At 48.4% G+C, this 24,201-nt stretch overlaps 1 protein-coding gene across 2 annotated transcripts in view; it reads right to left on the minus strand.

The window, feature by feature from the left end:
* Positions 1-24,201, minus strand: part of LOC133353324 (transcription factor GATA-4-like) — a 63,033-nt gene that overhangs the window by 23,239 nt on the left and 15,593 nt on the right. For both annotated transcript variants that reach the window (XM_061569467.1, XM_061569466.1), the window contains exon 2: positions 8,436-9,762. In XM_061569467.1, the coding sequence (XP_061425451.1) occupies positions 8,436-9,570 (1,135 nt within the window). In that variant the 5' untranslated portion in view covers positions 9,571-9,762. The remainder of the gene's footprint in view (positions 1-8,435; positions 9,763-24,201) is intronic.

Here is a 24,201-nt window from a genome sequence, read left to right on the forward strand (position 1 = left end):
AGAGCCGTGCCTCGGGTACGGCGAATCGGGGCGACCGCCCCGAGCCCCGCACGTTGGGGGTCGGGGGGGGGAGGGCCGCGCTTCGACGCCACGGTATCAGATGTAACACTTCTGCTTTAGTTGCATGGCGTTGGGGAGACCCACACGGAGTGACTCGCCCCGGGCCCCGCACCCCCCCCCCCCTCCTCCTCCTCCACTATGGACTGACTCGCCGCCTTCACGAACCTCGTGTGAGGTTCCGGACACCAATCTGGGATGGCTGGCGAACCCTCCTGGGGAGTTCTGTTGCCGGCATTCGTAAACGAACCCCCCCCCCCCTCTTCATCGAGGGTACCTCCACCACCACTGCTCCGCACGACTGCGCTCCGTCAAGAAAGACGACATCATTATCATCATCATCAACCACTTTGGAGCAGCAGCATTGAAGAGGGGAACCCACGGCGCAGCGAGTGAACCGCACAGCCTCCCGATTAGCACGGTTGGCTACGTACGGTGCGAAAGAAGCTCCACGTACATACGAACCGCGTCGCAGTGACCGCCTGCTTTGTTCTACGAGACCAGGTCTCCGGCGGACTGCACAGCGTTAGTCACACTACTCCCGAAGCTGTCATAATCTAAAACAATTTTTTATTTTGCCAGGTAAGGCCCACTGAGCTGTATAGCTCTTTTTTTAGAAGCGATCTGGCCACAGATGATAGCTCAACGAAGTGGCTTACCCGTGTGGAACTTTATAGCAGCCAACGGCTCTAAACGCATGGGAGATCCCGTAGGACTCAGAGAAAAATCCACGCAACCATGGGGACAAGAGACACGCAAACTCCAAATATACGTCAGGGTCGGGATCGAACCCACGACCTTCCCGTATACCAGGCGAGGTAGTTAACATCTCGCCAACGCGTACTCCTGAAGCTATCATCACATGGCTCACAATCCCAAATCTGGACATCTGGACGTTGTAGTTCACACAGAGGCACAACTGAAGCGACTGGTCGTCGCAGGGGAGACAGAGATGGAGAAAGCTCCATAGACACGCGCAGATCGTAAAGTTAAACATTCTACGTCGTGTTAAACATTTGTTTAAAGTTTGTTTAACATTGACTGTTGCACTCCCCACCACCACTCACTCTTAAACAAGCTACAATGATGCTGGGTTGGCAGCGAGTGCAAGTCTTGAGTGTGTCTTACTCTCCCAAGCGTCTTATAATCCGGACAATACGGATGATTATTGCAATGTAACGTGTGTAACACCAACACTGGAGTCACAATGATACATGTATGTGTGTATATCTTTTTTTAACCGATGGAAAAAATAAGTCGGTTATCTGGTTGTACACTTGAAACGTATACACACGTTAAACATCGTGTTTATGGCTACTAACACGCTGGTAATATAACTTAATTGCATGAATATAGTTGGTCTACGACTCGTTAAAACTTTTATCCAAACAAGTTTACAGGCTGCGCGGTGTGCAGACCAGGGCACGTGGTTTCCCAGGATGCAATGTATCGGCAAAGTTAGATTGTTTTGCTTTAAATAACAATGACTTTATGACGGAGTACATTTTATATTTTTGTGGAGAGCAAACCCACAACATTTACAAACTGAGTACAACATTGTGGATTTTTCTCTTCAACACACCGGTGTGCTGTACTAGTTACGAATTGGCAAGTTCTGTTATACGTGACAATCCTTACTCATTCGCTGTGTCGGGGGTGGCGGGTTTAACGACACATTTATATTTACGCAATCTAACCTGAAAAAAAACCTATATTATGGATGATATTAGTCAGCGAAAGTCCTACGTATCAATATATAATATACCCAGGGTGTATGGTACAGTCTCTAAACTCTTACGAGACCTCTCGATGTACCAACAAGATTAAGGGCAACTTCAGAAACGTCTCCTAGGGCAGTACTATTGACGAATGTATTGAGTTTTGGTTGTTGTTGTTGTTTGTGCGTGCTGTATTCATCACTTCCAACGCGGCAACACTCAACATGTGCGCGATAGACGTCCTTGAAATAATACAACCGGGTAAACATATACAACAACAAAAAACTAGCTTACACGGTTGTTTAAAGGATGTACACTTCCAGAATAGATTTCTGTCGATAACGCTTCAGCATGTGTGCTGTATATATGTGTGTGTATATGTGTGTGTATATATGTGTGTGGGGAGCGGTAGTGTAGCGGTTAGCGCGCTGCGCTATGAACCTGGTGACCCGGGTTCGATTCCCGCTCACGGCCAACACCAGTGACGATTATCTGAACCGGTCCCGGGCCTCCCCTAGGTCGACTCAGCCTCAAATGAGTACCTAGTGCGGTGTGTAAACATCGCCACTAGGGAGACAAAGGCGGTCGGGCGTGGTGCTGGCCACCCACCCCCTCGTGTACCGTTCCGGCCTTCATAGGTGCTCGCTAACAGCACTTGCCCCTACAGTCTGTTCAGGCTATACGGGGGATCTTTGTCTTTGTATATATGTGTGTGGTGTGTGTGTATATATATGGAGAACGATAGTGTAGCGGTTAGCGCGTTGCGCTATGAACCCGGCTACACGGGTTCGATTCCCGCTCACGGCCAACGCCAGTTACGATTATCTGAACCGGTCATGGGCCTCCCCTAGGTCGACTCAGCCTGAAATGAGTACCTGGTGCGGTGTGTAAACATCGCCACTGGGGAGACAAAGGCGGTCAGGCGTGGCGCTGGCTCCCCACCTCCTCGTGTACCGTTCCAGCCTTCATAGGTGCTCGCTAACAGCACTTGCCCCTACAGTCTGTTAAGGCTATATGGGGGATCTTTGTCTTTGTATATATGTGTGTATATTCGCGTGGTTGCCACACTTGGGGTGAAGCCGCGAAGAAGAAAAAGTTGATGTTACAAATAAACAGGCGCGGAGATAAAGGGTCATCATCATAGTTCGGACGATATCTCTCGCTCAACGCTCAAACCAAGGCAAGAAGCCAGCTTTTGGGAGACAATGGTGTCTGCGTTGTTGTTTACACGATAACAGAGGCGGACTTTTCATGGCTGATTCCTCCACCCCCACCACCACCGCCCATGAGAATCGAACAAAGACGCTCACTGCGCATCGCGCGCTCACAGATTGCGCCGTCTGGAATGCTCTTCCTTCCGATGTTAAGAAGCTACTGACTGGAGCGATACGCTTTTTAAAATCTAGATTGGTAACTCATTTCTTTATAAATGATTTCCTGTGTCCCCCCCCCCGCACCTCCGAGAAGCACGGTTGGCTACGTACGGCGCGAAAGAAGTTCAACATATGTAGGAGTCTGCCTGTCAGACACCGTTTGGTCACCGAAGTTGTTTTTGCGTTTGATACTCGTTTGACATTCGCAACAAAAGCACTTAGCCACACCGATCCCACTGTAATGTGCAGGAAGGCAATTGTGAAAACCGCGTGGTACCATTGGTTTTCGCTGTGAATCCTAATGAAGAATTGATCTGTGGATAATGATTACACAGCAGGATCTGGGGACCCCCCTTCATCGGCACAGTAAATGCTCTCGTAGTCAAACTTGAATCGCCTCTTCCGTCGTCACGTGGCGATTGCACATTTTGTCCTTTAAACTCTTGTCGCCATCCTCGCCAGCACGGCGGACTCTCCTGAAACCAAGCCTGCTGATGTTGTTACCAAATTGTATCGGAATACCGCATTCTACAGATTATCGGAGGCAGTGTCAGCGCCCATTATTTAAAAAAGAAAGCAATAATAGTAGGGGGTGCGTTTTATAATCCGATAGATGTGTGCGTGTGTAAGACCTGAGATTTGTATAACTTTATTGACACTTGGCGCAAGTTTGCGGCGCGTTTTTATCTCATGAAAAGTGTCTTCTAATCCGAATACGGGAACTATATCCGCTCATTTCGAGTTACAGTGGACACATTTCCAAATGGAAGTTCATATTTGTGCCTGTGTCTATACTACAGTAGCAATAAGTACAAGTTACTGCGGGTTGAGCGGTGGTGCAACGGTTAGCGCACTGCGCTGTTAAACCCTGCGAGTTTGATTCCCACGGCTGACATCGCTGGGCGAGTGAATAACTGAACCGGACTGAACCCGTACTGCCACCAAAATCTTACCCCCCCCCCCCACGTACCATTTCATTACCACTTTACACACCTCCCCGCCACTGACCAGCGTGGTGATGTATGGGCAAATAACCTCAAAGACCCGACCCAGACACAAGTGCAAAGCAGCGGCGGGACACGACAATGCTTCACTCTGCGCTACCACATAAGAGAATGTGAACGTCTGTACACAATGACTGTCAACACGATGTGCACGTACGTGATGGGTGCACGTGATGTGTTCTTTGAAGAAGGGCCATTGGTCGAAACGTTGCCTAAATGTCCCCTCTTAACCAGTGTTATTGAGGGTTTTTTTCCCCCCACTGGATGTAGGGCGGTGAATCGGTCGTGTAGACTTAACAGACTGTTGAGGCAAGTGCTGTTAGCGAGTAGCACCTATGAAGGCCGGCACGGCACACGAGGGGGTCCGGTGGTCAACACCACGCCCGGCCGCCTTTGTCTCCCTAGTGGCGATGTATACACATCGAACCAGGTACTCATTTTGAGGCTGAGTCGACCTCCGGGAGGCCCAGGATCGGTTCAGAAAATCGTCACTGGTTTTGGCCGTGATCGGGAATCGAACCCAGGGTCGCCAAGTTCGTAGCGCAGTGCTAACTGCTACACTACCGCTCCCCACAATACACACACACATACACACACAAATACATACATACACACACATACACACATATACATACAAGCACACGCACGCGCGTACACACACATTTGGACATATAAGCACACACACGAAATCACACACGCACACACGGGTAACATAAACACATATTTGCAGACACAACACACACAAATGCAAACACAGAACACATACGCGCACACATCCCCACACATACGAGCGCGCACACCCCCACTCACGCGCGCGCACACCCACACACACACGCGCGCACACACCCACACACACGCGCACGCGAGCACACGCACGTTCAAACACATATACGTACGTACATACGCGAACACTGACACACGTGCGCGCACGCCCACACACACACATGGGCACATACACACACACGCATGTGCACACACACATGGGCGCACACACACATGGGCGCACACACACGCATGTCCACCCACACATGGGCACACACACGCATGTACACACATACACGCATGTGCACACACACATGGGCACACACACGCATGTACACACATATACACGCATGTGCACACACACATGGGCACACACACACTTTCACACACACGGGCGCGCACACACATATACTCTCACACACGCACACATGCACGCGCCCGCAAATATCGTAGATCCCCCCCCCGTATTGCCTTCTATACACTGTCGTGGCAAGTGTTAGCGAGCGCCTATTAAGGTCTGCGCAAGGCACATGCGAGCAGCCACACAATTCCAACGTCCAAACGTGCGCACCCAGCACAGCAAAGTAACAGGTACCAACATCGCCTATAACAGACTGTAGAGAGAGGCAAGTGTTGTTTGTGGCCATCTATGTAGCATAGAGTATTTAACAGACTGTTGGGACAAGCATCTTCTTGGTTCTTTCGGTAAAGTCACGTAGAAGGGAAATAATAAAATAATAAAAATAAAACAAAATAAAATTATTCTCACGACGTTTCGGCCACAACGCAAGCAGCCGTCCTCAGGTGAACACCAGGTCTGTCGGGGAGACAGCGTCTGAATGAAACACCACCACGCTTGGAGCGTATTTTTAAGCTGGGTTGTAAGGGGAAGAGCGCCTTGACAAAATAATTTGCATATCAAGAGGAATTTAGCATATTTATGGGAAATGCAGATATGTGATTAGTACTACTTATGAAATGCGTAGGGACAAGCGTTGTTAGCGAGGATCTATCAAGGCCGCTTTTGTCTCCCCAGTGCTGATCTTTTTACACACCGCATCAGGTGCTCGTTTAAGGCTGAGTCGATCTAGGGGAGGCCCACGAACCAGTTAACATTCTCCACCATTACCGGTGGTGAGCGGTCAACAAACTCTGGTCGCTGGGTTCGAAGCGCAGTGCGCTGACCACTGCAGCCACCGCTCCGCACGAAATACGTACACACACAAAATGAAGACAAAGATCCCCCGTATAGCCTTAACAGACGAGAGGAGCAGGTGCCGTTAGCACACACAACGGCCGATGCTGTGTGTGCTAATATTCGCCACCAAAGTACGTGCAAAAGAAGTTCAAGGTGCGTACGTGGCACGGGGTAAACGTCACGGTAACGGAATTACACAACATTGGGCACTGGCGGTTAGTAGTTGCCTATTGTGCGCCCACAGCGGGTGGGGTGCGTGGCCAAATATGCCCTGCAGTGCTCTTGTAATTCCGTTACCGAGGAATCGTGCGTATATATGTAAATATACCAGCTCTCTATTAACGTTAGCGTCAAAAACGATTTCGAAAAAAATTAAGAGTTATTTCATCTAGCACTCTTTCAACCCTCCACGTACAGAACGTTATTTGGTCTCGGTAAAATAACAAACAAGTACGGTATTCTTAGGATTATAAGATGTTTGGGAATGTAAGACGCACCCCAAATTTGGGTCCGGTGTCCATGAAGTTACACAAATCCGGTCTCTCTCACACACTCACGCGCACGCACCGGATTCTCAGACGCACTCCCAATTTTTATTGAAAATCGTATCGCATGAGCGACCTGAGAGGTCTCGTAAGACAAAATTATGTTGTATGGATGTTGAACTTATTTCGCACCGTACGTAGCCAACCGCGCTAATCGGAGGTGCGGGGGAATGAAAACGAACTATACACAACATTCTGTTTACAAGAAACTAGTTTTCAAGCGACATTTAAAAGTGCATAGCTCCAGTGGCTTCCTAATATCGGAAGAGCGTTCCAGACGGCCTCAGGAGCACATATGAAAGCGTGCGATGCGCCGACCGTCTTTGTTCGACAGCCAGCCAGAAGCCGCTGCGAGGATGACCGGAGTTTGCGTGACGCTTTTATTCTCCTTGTCGAGATCAGCGTTGGCAGTTGTGCACAAGCACACTTAACAAAGGAACCTTGAACACATCCGTCAACAACACTATGGCCTTAAAAGAGAAATACAGAAATATAACAGGCGACGTTTCGGGCAATGGTCCTTCATAGCACATCACAGGGCCATTCCCTGACACGTCGCCAGCGTCACTCGTTGTACATTAGGTGCAACACTCACTCACTCATCGCGATCGATCAGTCAGCAACGCTTAAGATTCTCATCGCAATTTTTTTGACCTAGGTCAAATAGGTCATCAGTCGTACATAACTCGTAATCGATAGCGTAAGTCCCTGGCGTCTTCCGGTAAAAATTAATCCTTACTTGGCTCTGTACGACCAAAACTACTTTGAGATAATAATTATTGATTTAAGCTTTCGTGACTTGCAGGGATTCATATTCTTGGTTCTTTCGGTAAAGTCACGTAGAAGGGAAATTATAAAATAATACAAATATTTTTCCCAAGAATATAATTATTGTTATTATTATAATGACGATGACCTCTATCGCGCCATGACACGGCAATCCGTTGCAAGGCGAAGTGTCCGAGACATCGCCTATTATATAATTTTACCTTTTAAGTTGGCACAATGTTGTTATTGACGAATGCGTTGGGTTGTGTTGTTAGTCGTGCTTGTGCACCACTGCCAACGCGGCAGCAAATAATTCGTTCTTGTTGTAAGCGCTGTGACTGACACACGATGATGTGCGACGTTGCGACGTTGCACGATGGGTCATGTGCAACGATGATGTGCGATGGGTGATGTGCAACGACGATGTTGTGTGATGTGTGACGTTACGCGATGGGCGATGGGTGATGTGGCACGATGTTGTGTAATGTGCGACGTTGCGCGATGGGCGATGGGTGATGTGGGATGATGTTGTGTGATGTGCGACGTTACGCGATGGGCGATGGGTGATGTGGCACGATGTTGTGTAATGTGCGACGTTGCGCGATGGGCGATGGGTGATGTGGGATGATGTTGTGTGATGTGCGACGTTACGCGATGGGCGATTGGTGATGTGGCACGATGTTGTGTAATGTGCGACGTTGCGCGATGGGCGATGGGTGATGTGGGATGATGTTGTGTGATGTGCGACGTTACGCGATGGGCGATGGGTGATGTGGGATGATGTTGTGTGATGTGCGACGTTACGCGTTGTGCGATGGGTGATGTGGGATGATGTTGTGTGATGTGCGACGTTACGCGATGGGCGATGGGTGATGTGGCACGATGTTGTGTAATGTGCGACGTTGCGCGATGGGCGATGGGTGATGTGGGATGATGTTGTGTGATGTGCGACGTTACGCGATGTGCGATGGGTGACGACGTTGTTGTGTGCATCGCCCCGCGGTACTCACCCATGGGGCCCGGTCGCCGGCCGCCCATTCCGTGGTGGAGGTTGTGGAGGATGGGGCTGTCGAAAGCGCTGGGGGGCCACCCCACGTCCGCTCCCACGTAAGGGTACGCGCTCGCGTACCCCCCGTTCAGGGAGCGGCCCCCCAGCTGCGCCGAGTACTGATCTCCCCGCGCGTGCAGGGCGTTGAGGCCGTAGGCGCCCTGCTCCAAGCGAGACGGACCGCCCCCGGAGCCCGACATCTGCCCGTGGCCCCCGATGGAGCCGCCGCCGCCTCCGCCGCCGCCGAGGGAGGAGGCGACCGAGCCGGCGATGGAGCAGGGGGGACTGGGCGCGAAACTCATGGTGAAGCGCGGCGACATCGAGGAGTGAGCCGAGCTCACCGACGCCGCTGAGCCGTACTGTCCCGCCTGAATGTCCCCCGCCTGGGACACCCACATGTTCTGCTGGGCGGCCGCGGCGGCGGCGGCCGCCGCGGCCGCCGCCGCCGCGCTCTGCAGGTACGCGGCGGGGATGCCCGGGGGCAAGGCCGAGGGCATGCACCCGGGCACGCGGCCGCTCGGCACGTAAACAGGCGAGGGCGAGCCGGGCAGGAAGGCCCCGTCCCCGTGCGAGTAGGCGGGCGGCGCCGGCTGCGCGACGCCCGGCGCCTGCAGGCCGAGCCCCGGGTAGATGGACGAGGGCGGAGCCGACGGATCCTGCCCGCCGGTGGCCGAGAAGAGGTAGCCGCCGGCGGAGCGGTCGAACAAGTAGGGGTCGTGCCCTCCTCCTCCGCCGCCGCCGCCGATCTGGGAGGAGGCCCCCATGTGCGAGTGGCCGGGCGCCACCGCGGCGGGGATCCAGGAGTGGGTGGCGTGGTGGGCATAGCGCTCCTTCATCGTCATCGCCGGGCTGCCCGGGCCTTCCGCGTCGCCGCCGGGCCCGCCCGGGCCGGACGAGCTCGGCGAAGGGGACGAGGGGATGACGTCCCGGGAAGGGCCCATCCCGCCAAGGCCACCCCCGCCGCCGCCGATGAGCTTGTCGCCGTACTTGATGGTCGAAGCCACGGAGAAGGCGGAGAAGGTCGGGGGGCTGCTGCCCGGGTAGGGGATGGAGTAGGGAGAGTTCTCTGGCTTCACTCGGCTTCCGTTGTGCGTCATTCCACTTGCGTGATGATGGTGGTGACGATGGCAATGATGGTGACGATTATTCGGATCGCTTCCACGCAGCGCGCAAAGTACGTGGCTGGTGATTAATATGGAAGCGTTAACATTACCGCGATTTGAATAGAAAAATATATATGTACAGAGCAACTTGCGTTTGGAGTATCTTGAGAATCACAGCTCTTCCATCTGTCGGAGAAAGAATGCAACAAATATATAAATATCGCGAGTGGTTGTGTCTGCACGGACAGCAAGTGTCATAATCATCAGCATCAGCCATGGTCAATCCACTGCTGGATAAAGGCCTCACCAGGCTGCCACCACGTCAATCAACCATGTCGACGCAAAACCTTGCCGTTGGGAACGTGACCGTGCCCAGTTGTTTGTGGATTGTTTGTGTTCGTGCTTTCTTTGCCTCAGCAAACCAGGTTTCTGTCGCTAGGTCCCCGTCAAAAATGTGAACATTTATTGCTGCAATGTTTTTTTTTTACCTACGCCAAACTAAAAACCTAAACCTCGCTCGATCCTGCCATGTGACAATCATCTCCCCAGCAGGTACATGTCTGATAAGGACGGTTGGCTACGTACGGTGCGGAAGAAGTTCTAAATATACACAGCTCAAGAGCTTATCACTCTAATACCATTCGTCAATAACACTGTGGCCTTAAAAGTTACATATATGTAAAACAGGCGAAGTTTCAAATAATGGCCTATCTACATAGCACATACATTATGTTCTATGAACGACGGTGGGCCAATACGCGCTGTGGAGAAATGCATTTGCCCAAAATGTTGTATTTTATACTTGTTTTCCCTTCTAAGGCCACAGTGATGTTGACGAATGTGTCGATTGATTTTCGTACTCCATATTGAATGTTTGTTTCCCATTTCAAGACGAGCATTATTCGAAAACCCAAAAAACTGTACAAGCTTGAGCAACGTACAGACAATCGGGGTTGAGAATGCTTTTTTCTCTCTCTACAAAATGCACGCTTCACTTCGAGACGGCATGAACTGGCCCGGAGAACGGACAATCACGTTTTAATATTCTTACTTTTCTTCTTCTTTCGTACGGCGGCTGCTGCTGGTGCAGATTCAGAGCAACGACTACGATTTCACATTCGGGTGGTGAAGCCAGACAACCGCGTCAAGGAGCAAGTGGAGTGGTGCATCATCACCGCTGCGTATTTGTGGATCGGGGCAATGCGTCGTCACACGCTGTTGTACGGTCTGTTCTGAGTGATTGACTGAACATTCAACACATTACTCAATAACACCGTAACCTTAAAGTAAAAAAGATATATACGGCAATTTTCGACGTTTCGGGCAACGGCCCTTCTTCAGAGCTCATCGAGAGGCCAGAGATACCGAGTGTTCGAACCTGCACTTTACAACCCATGTGTGTGTGTGTGGCCAAATCCCGATAACTTCATTGACACCGGGCACAGGTTTGGAGTGCATCTCTCTCGATACAGAGAACGCGCTATTAATACTCTGCAGTACGTGTGAACGATTCCCCCAATAACTTTAAAATAATCATTGGAAGTGCGTCTTATAATCGCGTACCTGGTGCGATGTGTAAATACCGTCACTGGGGAGACAAAGGCGGCCGGGCGTGGTGCTGGCCACCCCCCCCCTCCCCCCCTCGTGTGCCGTGCCGGCCTTCATAGGTGCTACTCGCTAACAGCACTTGCCCCAACAGCACTTGCCCCAACAGTCCGTTACAGGCTACACGGGGGACCTTGATAACACCCATAGTAAAACAATGCATACACGAATAAATACAGTGCCTGCCAACGTACGGCCAGAGACATCGTTAAATGTGCAATATATGTGTTGTAAAAACTAAATATTCAACTCGCAATCGGCGAACCGTATGGGTACCATTTACGTACGGTTAATTTGCCAGTGAGAGTATATAGTGGGTGTATATACACCATACTGTATATTTAATGTAGTATATATAATGTAGTGTGTTTGTATATATAGTGTGTGTATAGTGTATACCGCGCACTGCGCGCTACAGACCTGGCGAATTGAGTGTTAGCGATTCCCGCTCCCGGCAAACATCAGTGGCGAATAATTCTGAAACCATCCTGGAGCTACAGCAACACTGGGGAGACAAATACGGCCGGGCCCGCGTAATTCTAACATACGGCATGTGCGTGTGCGTGTGTTTGTATTGTGGGGAGCGGTAGTGTAGCAGTTCGCGCGCTACGCTACGAACCCGGCGACCCGAGTTCGACTCACGGCCACCAAACACCGGTGACGCATCATCCGAACCGGTCCTGGACCACCCCTAGGTCGACTCGGCCCTAAAATTGGCTCACATGGTGCGTTGCGCTTAAACATCGCCACTGGGGAGACAAAGGCGGCCGGGCGTGGTTCTGCTGGCCACCTACCCCCTCGTGCGCCGTGCCGGCCTTCATAGGTGCTCGCTAACAGCACTTGCCCCTGCGGTCCACGTGAGCTATACTGGGGGGGGGGGGGGGCTTTGTCTTTATGGAAATGCGTCGCTAATCAAAAACAATAATCGTGCGAGCGGCTTCCTTCCCGTGTTTGTGTTGGAGTTCACTTTCCCCGGTGAGCGAGTAACTCCGTGTAATGTTTCCGAAGTAATATTTCGCAAATATACGCACTGAATCGCTATTTATGATTACATTCATACAGGTGCATACTCTCACTCTACCTCGCTGTGTGCAATGAAGAAGGGCCGTTGTCCGAACCGTCGACTATCAGATATATGTTTAAGGCGCCACAGCGTTATTGACGAATATGTTGAGTTTTATGTAATATATATCAATCGCCTATATATGTATTAGATGATAATTTGTGATGTCTGCGTGTGTATGAATACTGATGTATGTGTGTACACACATATATGGGCACGCATGTTTATAAGTCAATGTATATATATATAATTTATTACAATTTATTAAATTGTTGGATGGTGTCGGTTTCGGGGGGTTGCTTGACCATACTTCACAACGCGGACTCCGCTCAGTATCAAGTATCACTCGCCACCCACGTTAGCCGTGGTCAGGAATCGAACTCAAGTTGCCGGATTTCAGACCGCAGTGCGCGAACCACCCGCTGTGTAATGTCACGTTGGCAGTCAATGTTGTGTGTGTGTGTGCGCGCAACCGTTCACCGTATTCTCCCGATTGCAAGACGAAGCTTCGCAAGGTGAGACGCACCTCAAACATTGTGCCGGGTGTATCACAATCAAGTTAGACAAATCTGGTCGCGTACGCACAAGTATCGGATTATAAGCCGCAGCCCCCCCCCCCGTGAAAGGCGAAAGTGTGTCTTATAGTTCGGAGCATACATGATACACATTTGCATACAATTGTTTTTAAACTCAACTTGTTCTTCAATAACACCGTGGGCTTTTTTAAGAAGAAGACAACAATTAAATTGGCAACGTTTCGGGCAACGGCCCTTCTTAATGGCACAAAAGTAATCGAGGCCAGAAAAGAGACAGAAAGTATGATACGAGTTGGAGACTGGACTTGTTTACACCATTGGGGGCCTGGTGACAATTACATCTTTAAAATATTTTCTGATGACCAGTTTACACATATATATTTTAATGGGCATGTAAATAGTTACACAATTAGTAAGCTATATTCTTGGTTCTTTCGGTAAAGTCACGTAGAAGGGAAATAATAAAATAATACAAATTCAACATAATAAAATGAAATGAAATTCGCATTAGTAAGCTATTGAGTAAGGGACAAACCCCTTCAATAACCAAAGAAGTATGATTACTAATTAAACTGATTTATATTAAACAGCCAGCACATCCTTTGGAAGTGAACGTCCTTCTGTCCCGCCTTCCAGCAAGCGAAACTTTTTGCTAACATCGCGCGATGTCAGTGTGAAATAAACACAACATTTTACAACGTTGCTGGCACATTGCATTGCATATTAAAACGAATTTCATATAGCTTATAACCATAGCGCAGCCACGACCAAGAAGTGAGATTTGATTGTCAATTAATTAGTAGCAGAGTCTGCTTCTTGGTTCTTTCGGTAAAGTCACGTCGAAGGGAAATAATAAAATTAAAACATAATAAAATGATTTAATGATTTTTTATTTTAGTTATTTTAAAATATAATATAATTTATTTAATTATGTTTTATTTTTTTATTATTTCCCTTCTACGTGACTTTACCGAAAGAACCAAGAAGATGAATCCCTGCAGTCACGAAAGCTTTAAATCGAAGCAGAGTCTGCATTAGACTGTGGCTCTATTGCTCTCAATTGCAATTATTATCCATGTAAACTCCAGGGCCAATGTCGACAATGGTAATTGGCCAGCCCTGTTTTACTGCGAGTATCGTGCGCTATGCGTGGCTGCCACTAATGACGATGCTGCTGCTGCTGCTGCTGATGATGAAGAACACTAACCATCGTGTTTTATGAGCGCTCAATAACATCCACCCGTGTTACATGCGATAGTAAAATACGGTGTGGGCCAGCGCAGGACGAGTCTGCGTCTTTACGGCCGGGCATCTAGAGATCGTGTGTTTGGATGTATGGATGATGTGTGTGTGTGTATGTGGAGCGGTGGCGCAGTGGTCGATTTAGCCTTCGCTTCAAATGAGTTCCTGGTGCGGTACTTACACATTGCCAGGAGAGAGAGGCAAAGGAGGCCGGGCGTTACGCTGGCAACCGACCCCCCTTCATAGGAGCTCGCTAACAGTTCAATTGACTTGCCCTACAAGTCAACTGATGCTATAATTGCGGATCTTTGTATATAATTTGTATACACAACGGATGTAGCACTCTGGCGTCTCGCGAAGCCTAACGTTAGCAAACGTGGAACCGCGTATGGCCGAAACATCACCCAGTCGTGTTTTCGGAAAACAGAGCTCATTACGTAAACCGCGTATAGCCGAAACACGCGTTCTACGAAACCAAGGGTTTTTATTTCTCCCCGTAAACATAATACAATATGAGAGCGGTGGAACGGCTCCCTACGATACAAACTCGGCGAGATGCGTGGGATCTCCGTGTTTGTAGCACAGTGAGTGCGTCAATGCATGTGGCACTCGTAGTACAACGCTCATTGCATTACAGAGCACGATACCCATTGTATCGTGCGCTCAATGTATAAACACATATCACAACACTGAACGCGTAACAGCCTCAATTATATAACAGTCATATTGCAAAACTCAATTGCACAACACCCTCGGTACAACACTCTGAACGTACAAGACAAAATTAAGACAAAGCTCCCCCGTGTAGCCTTTAACAGACTGTTGGGGCAAGTGCTGTTAGCGAGCATCTAATGAAGGTCAGAATGGAACACGAGGAGGTGGGTGCCCGGCACCACGCCCGGCCGCCTTTGTCTCCCCAGTGGCGATGTTTACACACCGCAGCAGGTACTCATTTGAGGCTGAGTCGACCTAGGGGAGGCTCAAGACCGGTTCAGATACTATCATACACTCATCGTACACATCACAGTACACCCCCACAGTGCATTACATAGTACACTGATTACACAGTCAGTACAAAACTCACAGTAAACAGTACAGACACAGTAAAACACTCAGAGTACACAAAGACAAGGCGACACTCACAGTACACAGTACACACTCGCAGTACACAAAGACGAGGCTACACTCACAGTACACTCAGAGTACACAATTCAGAGTACGCACTCACAATAGATCGTAGACACTCCCAGTACACACCCAGTACTCAAAGTACACACTCAGTACACACAGTACACACTCAGTACACACAGTATACACTCAGAGTTCAGGCTCGGTACACACAGTACACACTCAAGAGTACACTCACAGAGTACACACACAGTACACACAGTACAACACTAAGGACACAGTACACACAATACGCAAAGATAAGACCACACTCACAGTACACACTCAGAGTTCAGGCTCGGTACACACAGAGTACACACAGAGTACACACAGAGTACACACGGAGTACACACTCAGAGTACACACTCAGTACACACGGAGTACACTCACAGTACACACGGAGTACACACTCAGAGTACACACGGAGTACACACTCAGAGTACACACTCAGTACACACACGGAGTACACTCACAGTACACACGGAGTACACACTCAGAGTACACACTCAGTACACACGGAGTACACACTCAGAGTACACACTCAGTACACACACGGAGTACACTCACAGTACACACGGAGTACACACTCAGAGTACACACTCAGTACACACGGAGTACACACTCAGAGTACACACACAGTACACACACGGAGTACACTCACAGTACACACACAGAGTACACACAGAGTACACACACAGAGTACACACAGTACACACAGGGTATACACACAGTACACACAGAGTACACACACAGGGTATACACACAGTACACACACAGAGTACACACACAGTACACACAGAGTACACACTCAGAGTACACACTTAGAGTACACACAGAGTACACACTCAGATTACACACAGAGTACACACTCAGAGTACACACAGAGTACACACACAGTACACACAGACTACACACATAGAGTACACACAGAGTACAAACACAGTACACACAGAGTACACACTCAGAGTACACACAGTACACACACAGTACACATAGAGTACACACAGAGTACACACTAACAGTACACACAGAGTACACACACACAGAGTACACACACAGTACACACACAAAGTGCACACAAAGTACACACACAGTACACACAGACTACACACATAGAGTACACACAGAGTACAAACACAGTACACACAGAGTACACACTCAGAGTACACACAGTACACACAGAGTACACACTCAGAGTACACACTCAGAGTACACACACTACACACACAGTGCACTCACAGTACACACATAACACTCAGAGCACACACACAGAGTACACACACAGAGTACACACACAGAGTACACACACACAGAGTACACACACAGAGTACACACAGACGACACACACAGAGTACACACAGTACGACACACAGAGTACACTCACAGAGTACACACACGCAGTACACACAGAGTACACTCAGAGTACACACACACAGTACACACACAGGTACACACTCACAGACTCTCGCCGTGACGCCTGCACGGTAAGTGCACTTCGACCCTCCACGTCTACACGCGTTCCCCGACCTGCTTGAGGCCGCGTTTTATACCTGAGACTGGGTTTTATACCTGAGACCAGGTTCTATACCTGAGTGCGGGTTCTATACCTGAGGCCGGGTTCTATACCTGAGACCGGGTTTTATACCGCTTTATAAAACCGCTCGCCCCTGACGATTCTCCCACTGCGCGTCCCCTAACGCACACACACACACGTGCACACACACACGTGCACACACACACACGCGCACACACACACACGCGCACACACACACACGTGCACATACACACGCGCACGATCTCTACCACATTGCCCCCGACTGCGAGACGCGCCTGAAATGGTGTGTCGATGAATCGAGACAAATCTTGTCTCACAAGTGGTGACAAGCAACAGTAGTCGCGGCTTTCGAGACCAAATATTCTCCATAATACAAGTAGTTTTTTTGGGGGGGGTTAGTTCGCGTAAATATGAACGTGTCGTTAACCCCGCCACCACCCGGCACAGCCAATTAGTAAGGTTTGACACGTAAATAAAACGTGCCAATTCGTTACTAGTACAGCACAGCGGTGTTTTGTTGTGCTAGTAACGAAGTGGCATGTTCTGTTTACGTGACAAACCTCACTAATTGGGTGTGTCGGGGTGGTGTTGGTTTTAACGACACATTTATATTTACGTGATCTAACTCCAAAAATAAAAAAACCTATGGTCTCACAAATTACACGCGTGCTCCCACCGGATTACAAGACGCACCACAACCTCCACTCCTTTAAAACCGAGGGATGTGGGGCAGGTTCCATCGTATAATCCGTCGACTACGTGCCGATATATTCAATAAATTAACCTTCAACTGGAAGATCTTCACGTAGCGTTACGCTGCCTATGACCAACTCGCGCACAAAGCTCCCCAGCCTCATCAGACCCTGCAGGCTAAGCAGGCTGGGGCCTGGATACAATTATCGTGAAGAACACACGTGCCATACAGCGTGGCGCAACAGTCAGGACACGAAGGGTTATTTCATGTAGGTATTTTAACACTGGCATTAAAACATTTAAATTGTTATTCTTTAAGGTCATGTTTTATCCGTTAACGCCTATTTTTCTTATTCGTTTTCAGATGACGTTAAACAATGGGAAGAACAGACTTAAGACGAACGGGTTCAATTCGTTTTTATGTATGCTAAAGAAGGCAGCTGTAAATTTATATTTTAAAGTAATACATTTATTCCAAAATAGAATTCGTGCATCATGCGTTAACGTTAATTGAACATTTGTTAACACAAGTGAAATATTACTCTATGCGATTCGTTAAAAAGAATATAATCCTGTGTGTCCCTAATTGCCCGAAACGTCGTCCCTTATATATTGTGTTGTCTTGTAAGGCTTGCGCAGTGCTGTTGATGGTTGTGTTGAGTTCGGTTGTTGATTGTTGTTTTTATATTTTATTTACTTAAATTTTCTATCTACGTGACTTTACCGAAAGAACCAAAGAATATGTCAACGCAACATCAGCAGCATCACCAGCAGATAATGTCTCAAAAAATATTTCAGTTCAGTAAACTTGCAGTTCAAGAATGTTCAAGCGCTCTTTACGATGAATACATTAAGAAGAGCAGAACGTCACCCCCAGAGATACATATATGTGTAACGCAGATGCCGTCGCAGCCAGGATTACGATTCACGGTTGATTTTTTTTTGGGGTCAGGCCACACGGAATGATCGAGATAATATTTGTGTCGTAAAAACCACCCGCCACCCAACACAGCCAAACAAATGAAACGCTCACGGTGTGAAAACAGAAGTGGTAAGAGACGCGCCAATTACTATTAATAAAAACACACACACAGAGTCGTTGTCCGAAACGTCAGCTAGTATATTTTATGTATTTTTAAGGCCACAGTGTTACCGTGGAATTCTTTCTAGATTTGAAGTTTTCGTGACTCTCTTTGGTTTTTTAGGCAAAAGTCACGTAGGTAAAAAAATATAAAATAAATTAAAAATGAAAACAAATAAATTAAATCACGACGTTTCGGGCGCAACACAAGCGTCCTTCTTCAGAAACGTCGTGATTTAATTTATTTATTTTTAACTATATTTATATTTTTTACCTACGTGACTTTACGGTAGAATATGTTGAGTTGTCTTTTGTGAGTTAATGTTGCTTCTGGTTGTACCACAGCCAACGCAGCGGCACCGATTAACGTGCCAATGATAATTTATGGCCTAACTCACAAATCAATTGTGATTTATGGAAAGCTGATATTGAGATAATCGTGAAATTGTAACTCGTATCGTGTCGAGAAATAATACATCGCAAATGACCCTGCGTTGTTCACTAACCACATCCAAATGTAAAGAGCCCGTGGGTCAGGGCGAGATATTTACGACAAAAAACTCACATTCTTCAATAACACTTGCTTTAAAAATATAGCTGACGTTTCGGGCAATGACCCTTCTTCATAGCACATAATTGGATAATTAATATATTTGATGTCTTAGTTATTAAGTTAAATTCGTTCGTCTCTATGGTAAGCAGAGATCCCGTGTTCACGTATTACAGATATATAGTGTGGGGAGCGGTGGTGCAGTGGTTAGCGCACTGTGCTACGAACCTAGCGACCGAGTTCGATTCCCGCTCATGGCCAACATCGGTGACGATTTTCTGCACCAGTTGTGGACCTCCCCTAGGTCGACTCAGCCTTAAAACCAGTACCTAGTGCGGTGTGTAAACATCACCACCAGGATGACAAAGGGGACGGAAGCGTGGTCCTGCCCCCCCCCCCCTCGTGTGCCGCGCCGGCCTTCACGGGTGCCGCTCGCTAACGGCACTTGCCCCAACAGTCTGAAGGCTATACCGGTGATCTTTGTCTTTGATACAGAGAGTGTGCATATTAACATGACCCTCTTTACGTGTTCCACGTGTAGCATGCGCCTCCAGTGACGTGGCGTGGCAAGGCTTATCATCCAGCAGTGGATTGACAAAGAGCTGTAGATCATTAAACGCATTTTGTTTGCGATACTGTGTTGGCAGTGGCGCTTAAGCACACACGCGAAAAAAAAACCAACCCCCAACTCTCAACGCGCGAGTCAATAACGCTGCCCGAAAGGAAAATAAACATCCAACAGGCGACGTTTCGGGCAGCTGCCCTTTATTAATAACACGTGTAATTTGTCAATTGTTTGAGCGCACTGGCCAGATGTTCATGTAGCACGTGTTAAACGCGTGCCACGAAGAAGGACCTTGCTTAAAACGTCGCCTATTATTACATATAAATATATACACACGCACATCTCATATTCGGCGAGTGTTATCGACGAATGTGATGAGTTTTTTTTTGGGGGGGGGGGTAATTACGACCACCGCACAAAGACAAAGATCCCCCGTATAAACATTTGAGACGCTGCTGGCTGGGGCAAGTGCTGTGACCGACTCGTCCAGCATCACCACGATTGAACGCTAATCCCGCGTGATTTGGTGATTGGCCTCAACGTGATTTTTACCGTCGTACGTTTGCGCGTTCTGCCCGTGGTCGCGTGATAATTTTTTCTCAGGGTTCTCTGGGTTTTCCCCTCCACTTTTTAGAAAAAGTGCTTTGAGTTGGGAGACTTTGCATGTTTTTTCCTGGATTTTTATGTTGCGCGTAGTCACTTTAAGATGTTTCTTGTCCATGTTTTTGTTTGTTGCGGTTGCACCCGATTCAAGAGCCGAATGGCTCACAGGGCTACACCTAATACATGAAAACTGAAACTGAAACCAACCAACCACCTCGTACGCGCCCTCTCCTCCGATCCCGTAAGGCTAAACGGTGTAGTATCTGTGTGTAGTGTGTGTATACAGATTATCTGTATCACTGGAGACGGTGTTTTACAGAATGTATACCCCCCCCCCCCACTATCACCCCCCCCCCCGCTTCAACCGGCCAGATTTCACTATCACCATCTATTGCCGCTTTTCAGAAACGCGAGTCAATTATGAAAATGATAACTTTGCGAGCGATAAGACAGCACTCGAGATAAACGTGGGCATAATAATATACACCACGCCGTGTGTGTGTGTGTCGAGCACACGTGGGGCGACTACTCTCGCGACGGCTGAACACGCGACACATTGATTATTGCCTCTTTACGCTTAATCGCAATTTGCTGAGCACAGCTCCGAAACGGCAAGCGGCCAGCAGCCAACAGCACCGTGTACGTTGTGAACAGAGACGTGTAACGCTTTCTCGAATGAAGCAACGGTGTCTGTAAGGAATTGGGGGGAGGCTGGGGAGGAGGGCGACAGACGAGGTGGGTGGGAAATTTCAACTCGAGAAGAGTGGCCGATGCAAGAAGCAGTGTGGTGAGTGAGAGGGTGAGTGAGTGGGTGAGAGGGTGAGTGAGAGGGTGAGTGGGTGAGTGGGTGAGTGAGAGGGTGAGTGAGTGGGTGAGAGGGTGAGTGAGAGGGTGAGAGGGTGAGTGAGAGGGTGAGTGAGAGGGTGAGTGGGTGAGTGGGTGAGTGAGAGGGTGAGTGAGTGGGTGAGAGGGTGAGTGAGAGGGTGAGTGAGTGAGTGGGTGAGTGAGTGGGTGAGAGGGTGAGTGAGAGGGTGAGTGGGTGAGTGAGTGGGTGAGAGGGTGAGTGAGAGGGTGAGTGGGTGAGTGAGAGGGTGAGTGAGCGACAGGGTGAGTTGCTGCGTCCCGCAGTGTGGTGAGTGGGTGAGTGACAGGGTAAGTGAGTGGGTGAGTGAGTGGGTGAGAGGGTGAGTGAGAGGGTGAGTGAGAGACAGGGTGTGTTGCTGCGACCCGCAGTGTGGTAAGTGGGTGAGTGAGGGGGTGAGTGAGAGGGTGAGTGAGAGGGTGAGTTGCTGGGACTCGCAGTGCAGTGAGTAGGTGAGTGAGAGGGTGAGCGACAGGGTGAGTTGCTGAAACCCACAGTGTGGTGAGTGAGTGGGTGAGTGAGTGGGTGAGTGAGTGGGTGAGTGAGTGGGTGAGTGAGTGGGTGAGTGAGTGGGTGAGTGAGTGGGTGAGTGAGTGGGTGAGTGAGAGGGTGAGTGAGTGAGAGGTTGAGTGAGTGACAGGGTGAGTTGTTGCGGCCCACATTGTGCGTGGTGGTTGAACACAGTGGTGGATGAGACGACACAGTGAGCGTGTGGCAGACCGAGTCCTTAACACGGGTGAACGAATCAATGAATGTCGTTCACGGCAAACAGTAACTGTTTGTTAGTGACCATGAATTGAAAGTGGGTGGTTAGTTAGTACTTTAATTATGAAACTATGCGTCGACTCGTCAATTATCGTATGCTCCCGAATATAAGACGCACACTCCCCCCCCCCCCTCCTGTATTTAAAAAAAAGCTAAAGTTGGGGGGTGCGTATTGTAATTTAGGAGGCTTGTGTGTGCGTGCGTGCGTCTGTGACAAGGTTTGTATCATTTTAGTTTAACTTCTTTCGCACCGCAAGTAACCGGTCGTGCTAATTCGGAGGTGTCTTGTAATTGTAAGAATACGGCAGCAGTCAAAACCGATTCTTAAGATTCCCGAGAAACGAATCGATCGTGGGAAGTAATGTAAAATATACAACGTATGCCGTTATGTTTCATAAAATAAAGCTCGCGTGTAAGCCCCCTGCAGCTACTAACGTGTGTTTATTTAATCAATTTTCTAATCGGACTAATTTGTGATGCCGCTGCTGCGTTGGCAGTGGTGCACAATTAACAATAACACTCAACACGTTTGTCAGTAACACTGTGGCCTTAAATTAAACAAATATAATAACTGACGTTCTAGAATGGGGCCATTCTTCATGGCATATGTGTATGTATTATAGAGTAACGTATTAGTATATGTTTCCTCCAAGCATTCAGTGTGTTTATTATCGAATCAAACCACGACAAATTCCTCCTTCCCATGAATGGGTCATGTGCCCAGCTGACTCTGCGGCTATGTTGGGGAGAAACCTCAGAGTGATGAAACGTTCTACAACCCAATATTTAGATCGTTGGGATGTTACACTTAGTGGACACTGAATACAACAACGACTCCCCAACTATATGGCAGGCAAATCGAACTTTAGGTGGCCAGGTTCGCAGAGGAGTGCGCGAGCCACTGGGCAGTGACACGGCCCAGCGGTAGCGCGTTCACCACTTGTTGCTGCAGAGTTTCACGGTTCGAGCCCAGCGGCCGCCCTGATTAACACTGCAATAATTTGGCTGGACGTTCCCAGCCATGTTTTGGCTGGATGTTTGCAGCCAAATGATTGATGAGCGTTCGTGCTACAAAGTGGGAGCATTCCGGAGTACCCGGAGAAAAACCCACACCTTACGCGATGGAGCAACCCCCACCCCCCATCCCCGTACAGATGCAAACAGATGGCGATCGGATCCACTTGCTGCACTGCCTTCTCCTGGCGAGCCGGGGTATGGGCACCTGCCGGAGGCCCCGCGAGAAGCGACTGAACGTGGATGGAACGACATCGTACCGCTCAACGCGTGCCACAACTACAGACCCTACCGTGAGTGCTAAGGATCGGCTAATACTGTAGCCACGCACAGAAGGGACTTAATGCGAGCTTGACGATAAGCGAACCAACCCCGCTCAAGTGACGGCGACTGCCTTAATCGATGGAGGATTGTTTATTTTTGGAGTTAAACGCACACGCGCGTATACAAAAAATAAGCGCCGAATCTTAATTTTGGAGCTTTCGTGACTGCAGGAATTATTCTTTGGTTTTTTCGGTAAAGTCACGTATAAAAATAAAATAATAAATTAAATAATAGCATACGACGTTTCGATTGCAACACAAGCAATCATCATCAGGTATAATGAAATAGCGACATAGAATATAACCAGAAAACTATAGACAGACATATAAGCAGACAGATATCACCAAGATACATAGAGAGAGCAACCCAGGTACAGAGAGAGGTGATCGTCTCTGTGGGGTGGCCTTAAATAGACAGAGGGGGGCGGAGGCAGAGAGAGGGAGGGGGTAGGGAAAACATTTATATGTCAATGAGTACGAAGGGAGGAGAGTAAGGTAAGCAGGCTTAGAGGGAGACAGAACACACTAAATTAAATAACCTAGCAAAGTATCGAAATGTTATGTAAAACGACACAGAGAGTCGGTCAACACACAATTAACGCATTGCCTGGTCGATTACGTATTTCAAAGATTGCTAAGTTAGAATTTAAGTGTGAAAATTCCAAAGAAAGACAAAACATAAAAAAAGAGGAACGGAGACACACAGACAGAGCAGAACCTAAGAACGATACAAAACGAGTGTAGACAGAGAAAATTACACTAAATATACAGGCAGAGAGAGAGAACAAGAAACCCAGAGAAAGAGAAAAAGGTAAACTTGGAACTTCCCCGTAGAAGTGGTTCAATCTTAATTTTGGAGCTTTCGTGACTGCAGGAATTATTCTTTGGTTTTTTCGGTAAAGTCACGTATAAAAATAAAATAATAAATTAAATAATAGCATACGACGTTTCGATTGCAACACAAGCAATCATCATCAGGTATAATGAAATAGCGACATAGA

This window comes from Lethenteron reissneri, chromosome 43 (assembly GCF_015708825.2).
Source record: "Lethenteron reissneri isolate LAM-NWPU_2019-01 chromosome 43, ASM1570882v1, whole genome shotgun sequence".
Taxonomy (NCBI): Eukaryota; Metazoa; Chordata; class Hyperoartia; order Petromyzontiformes; family Petromyzontidae; genus Lethenteron; species Lethenteron reissneri.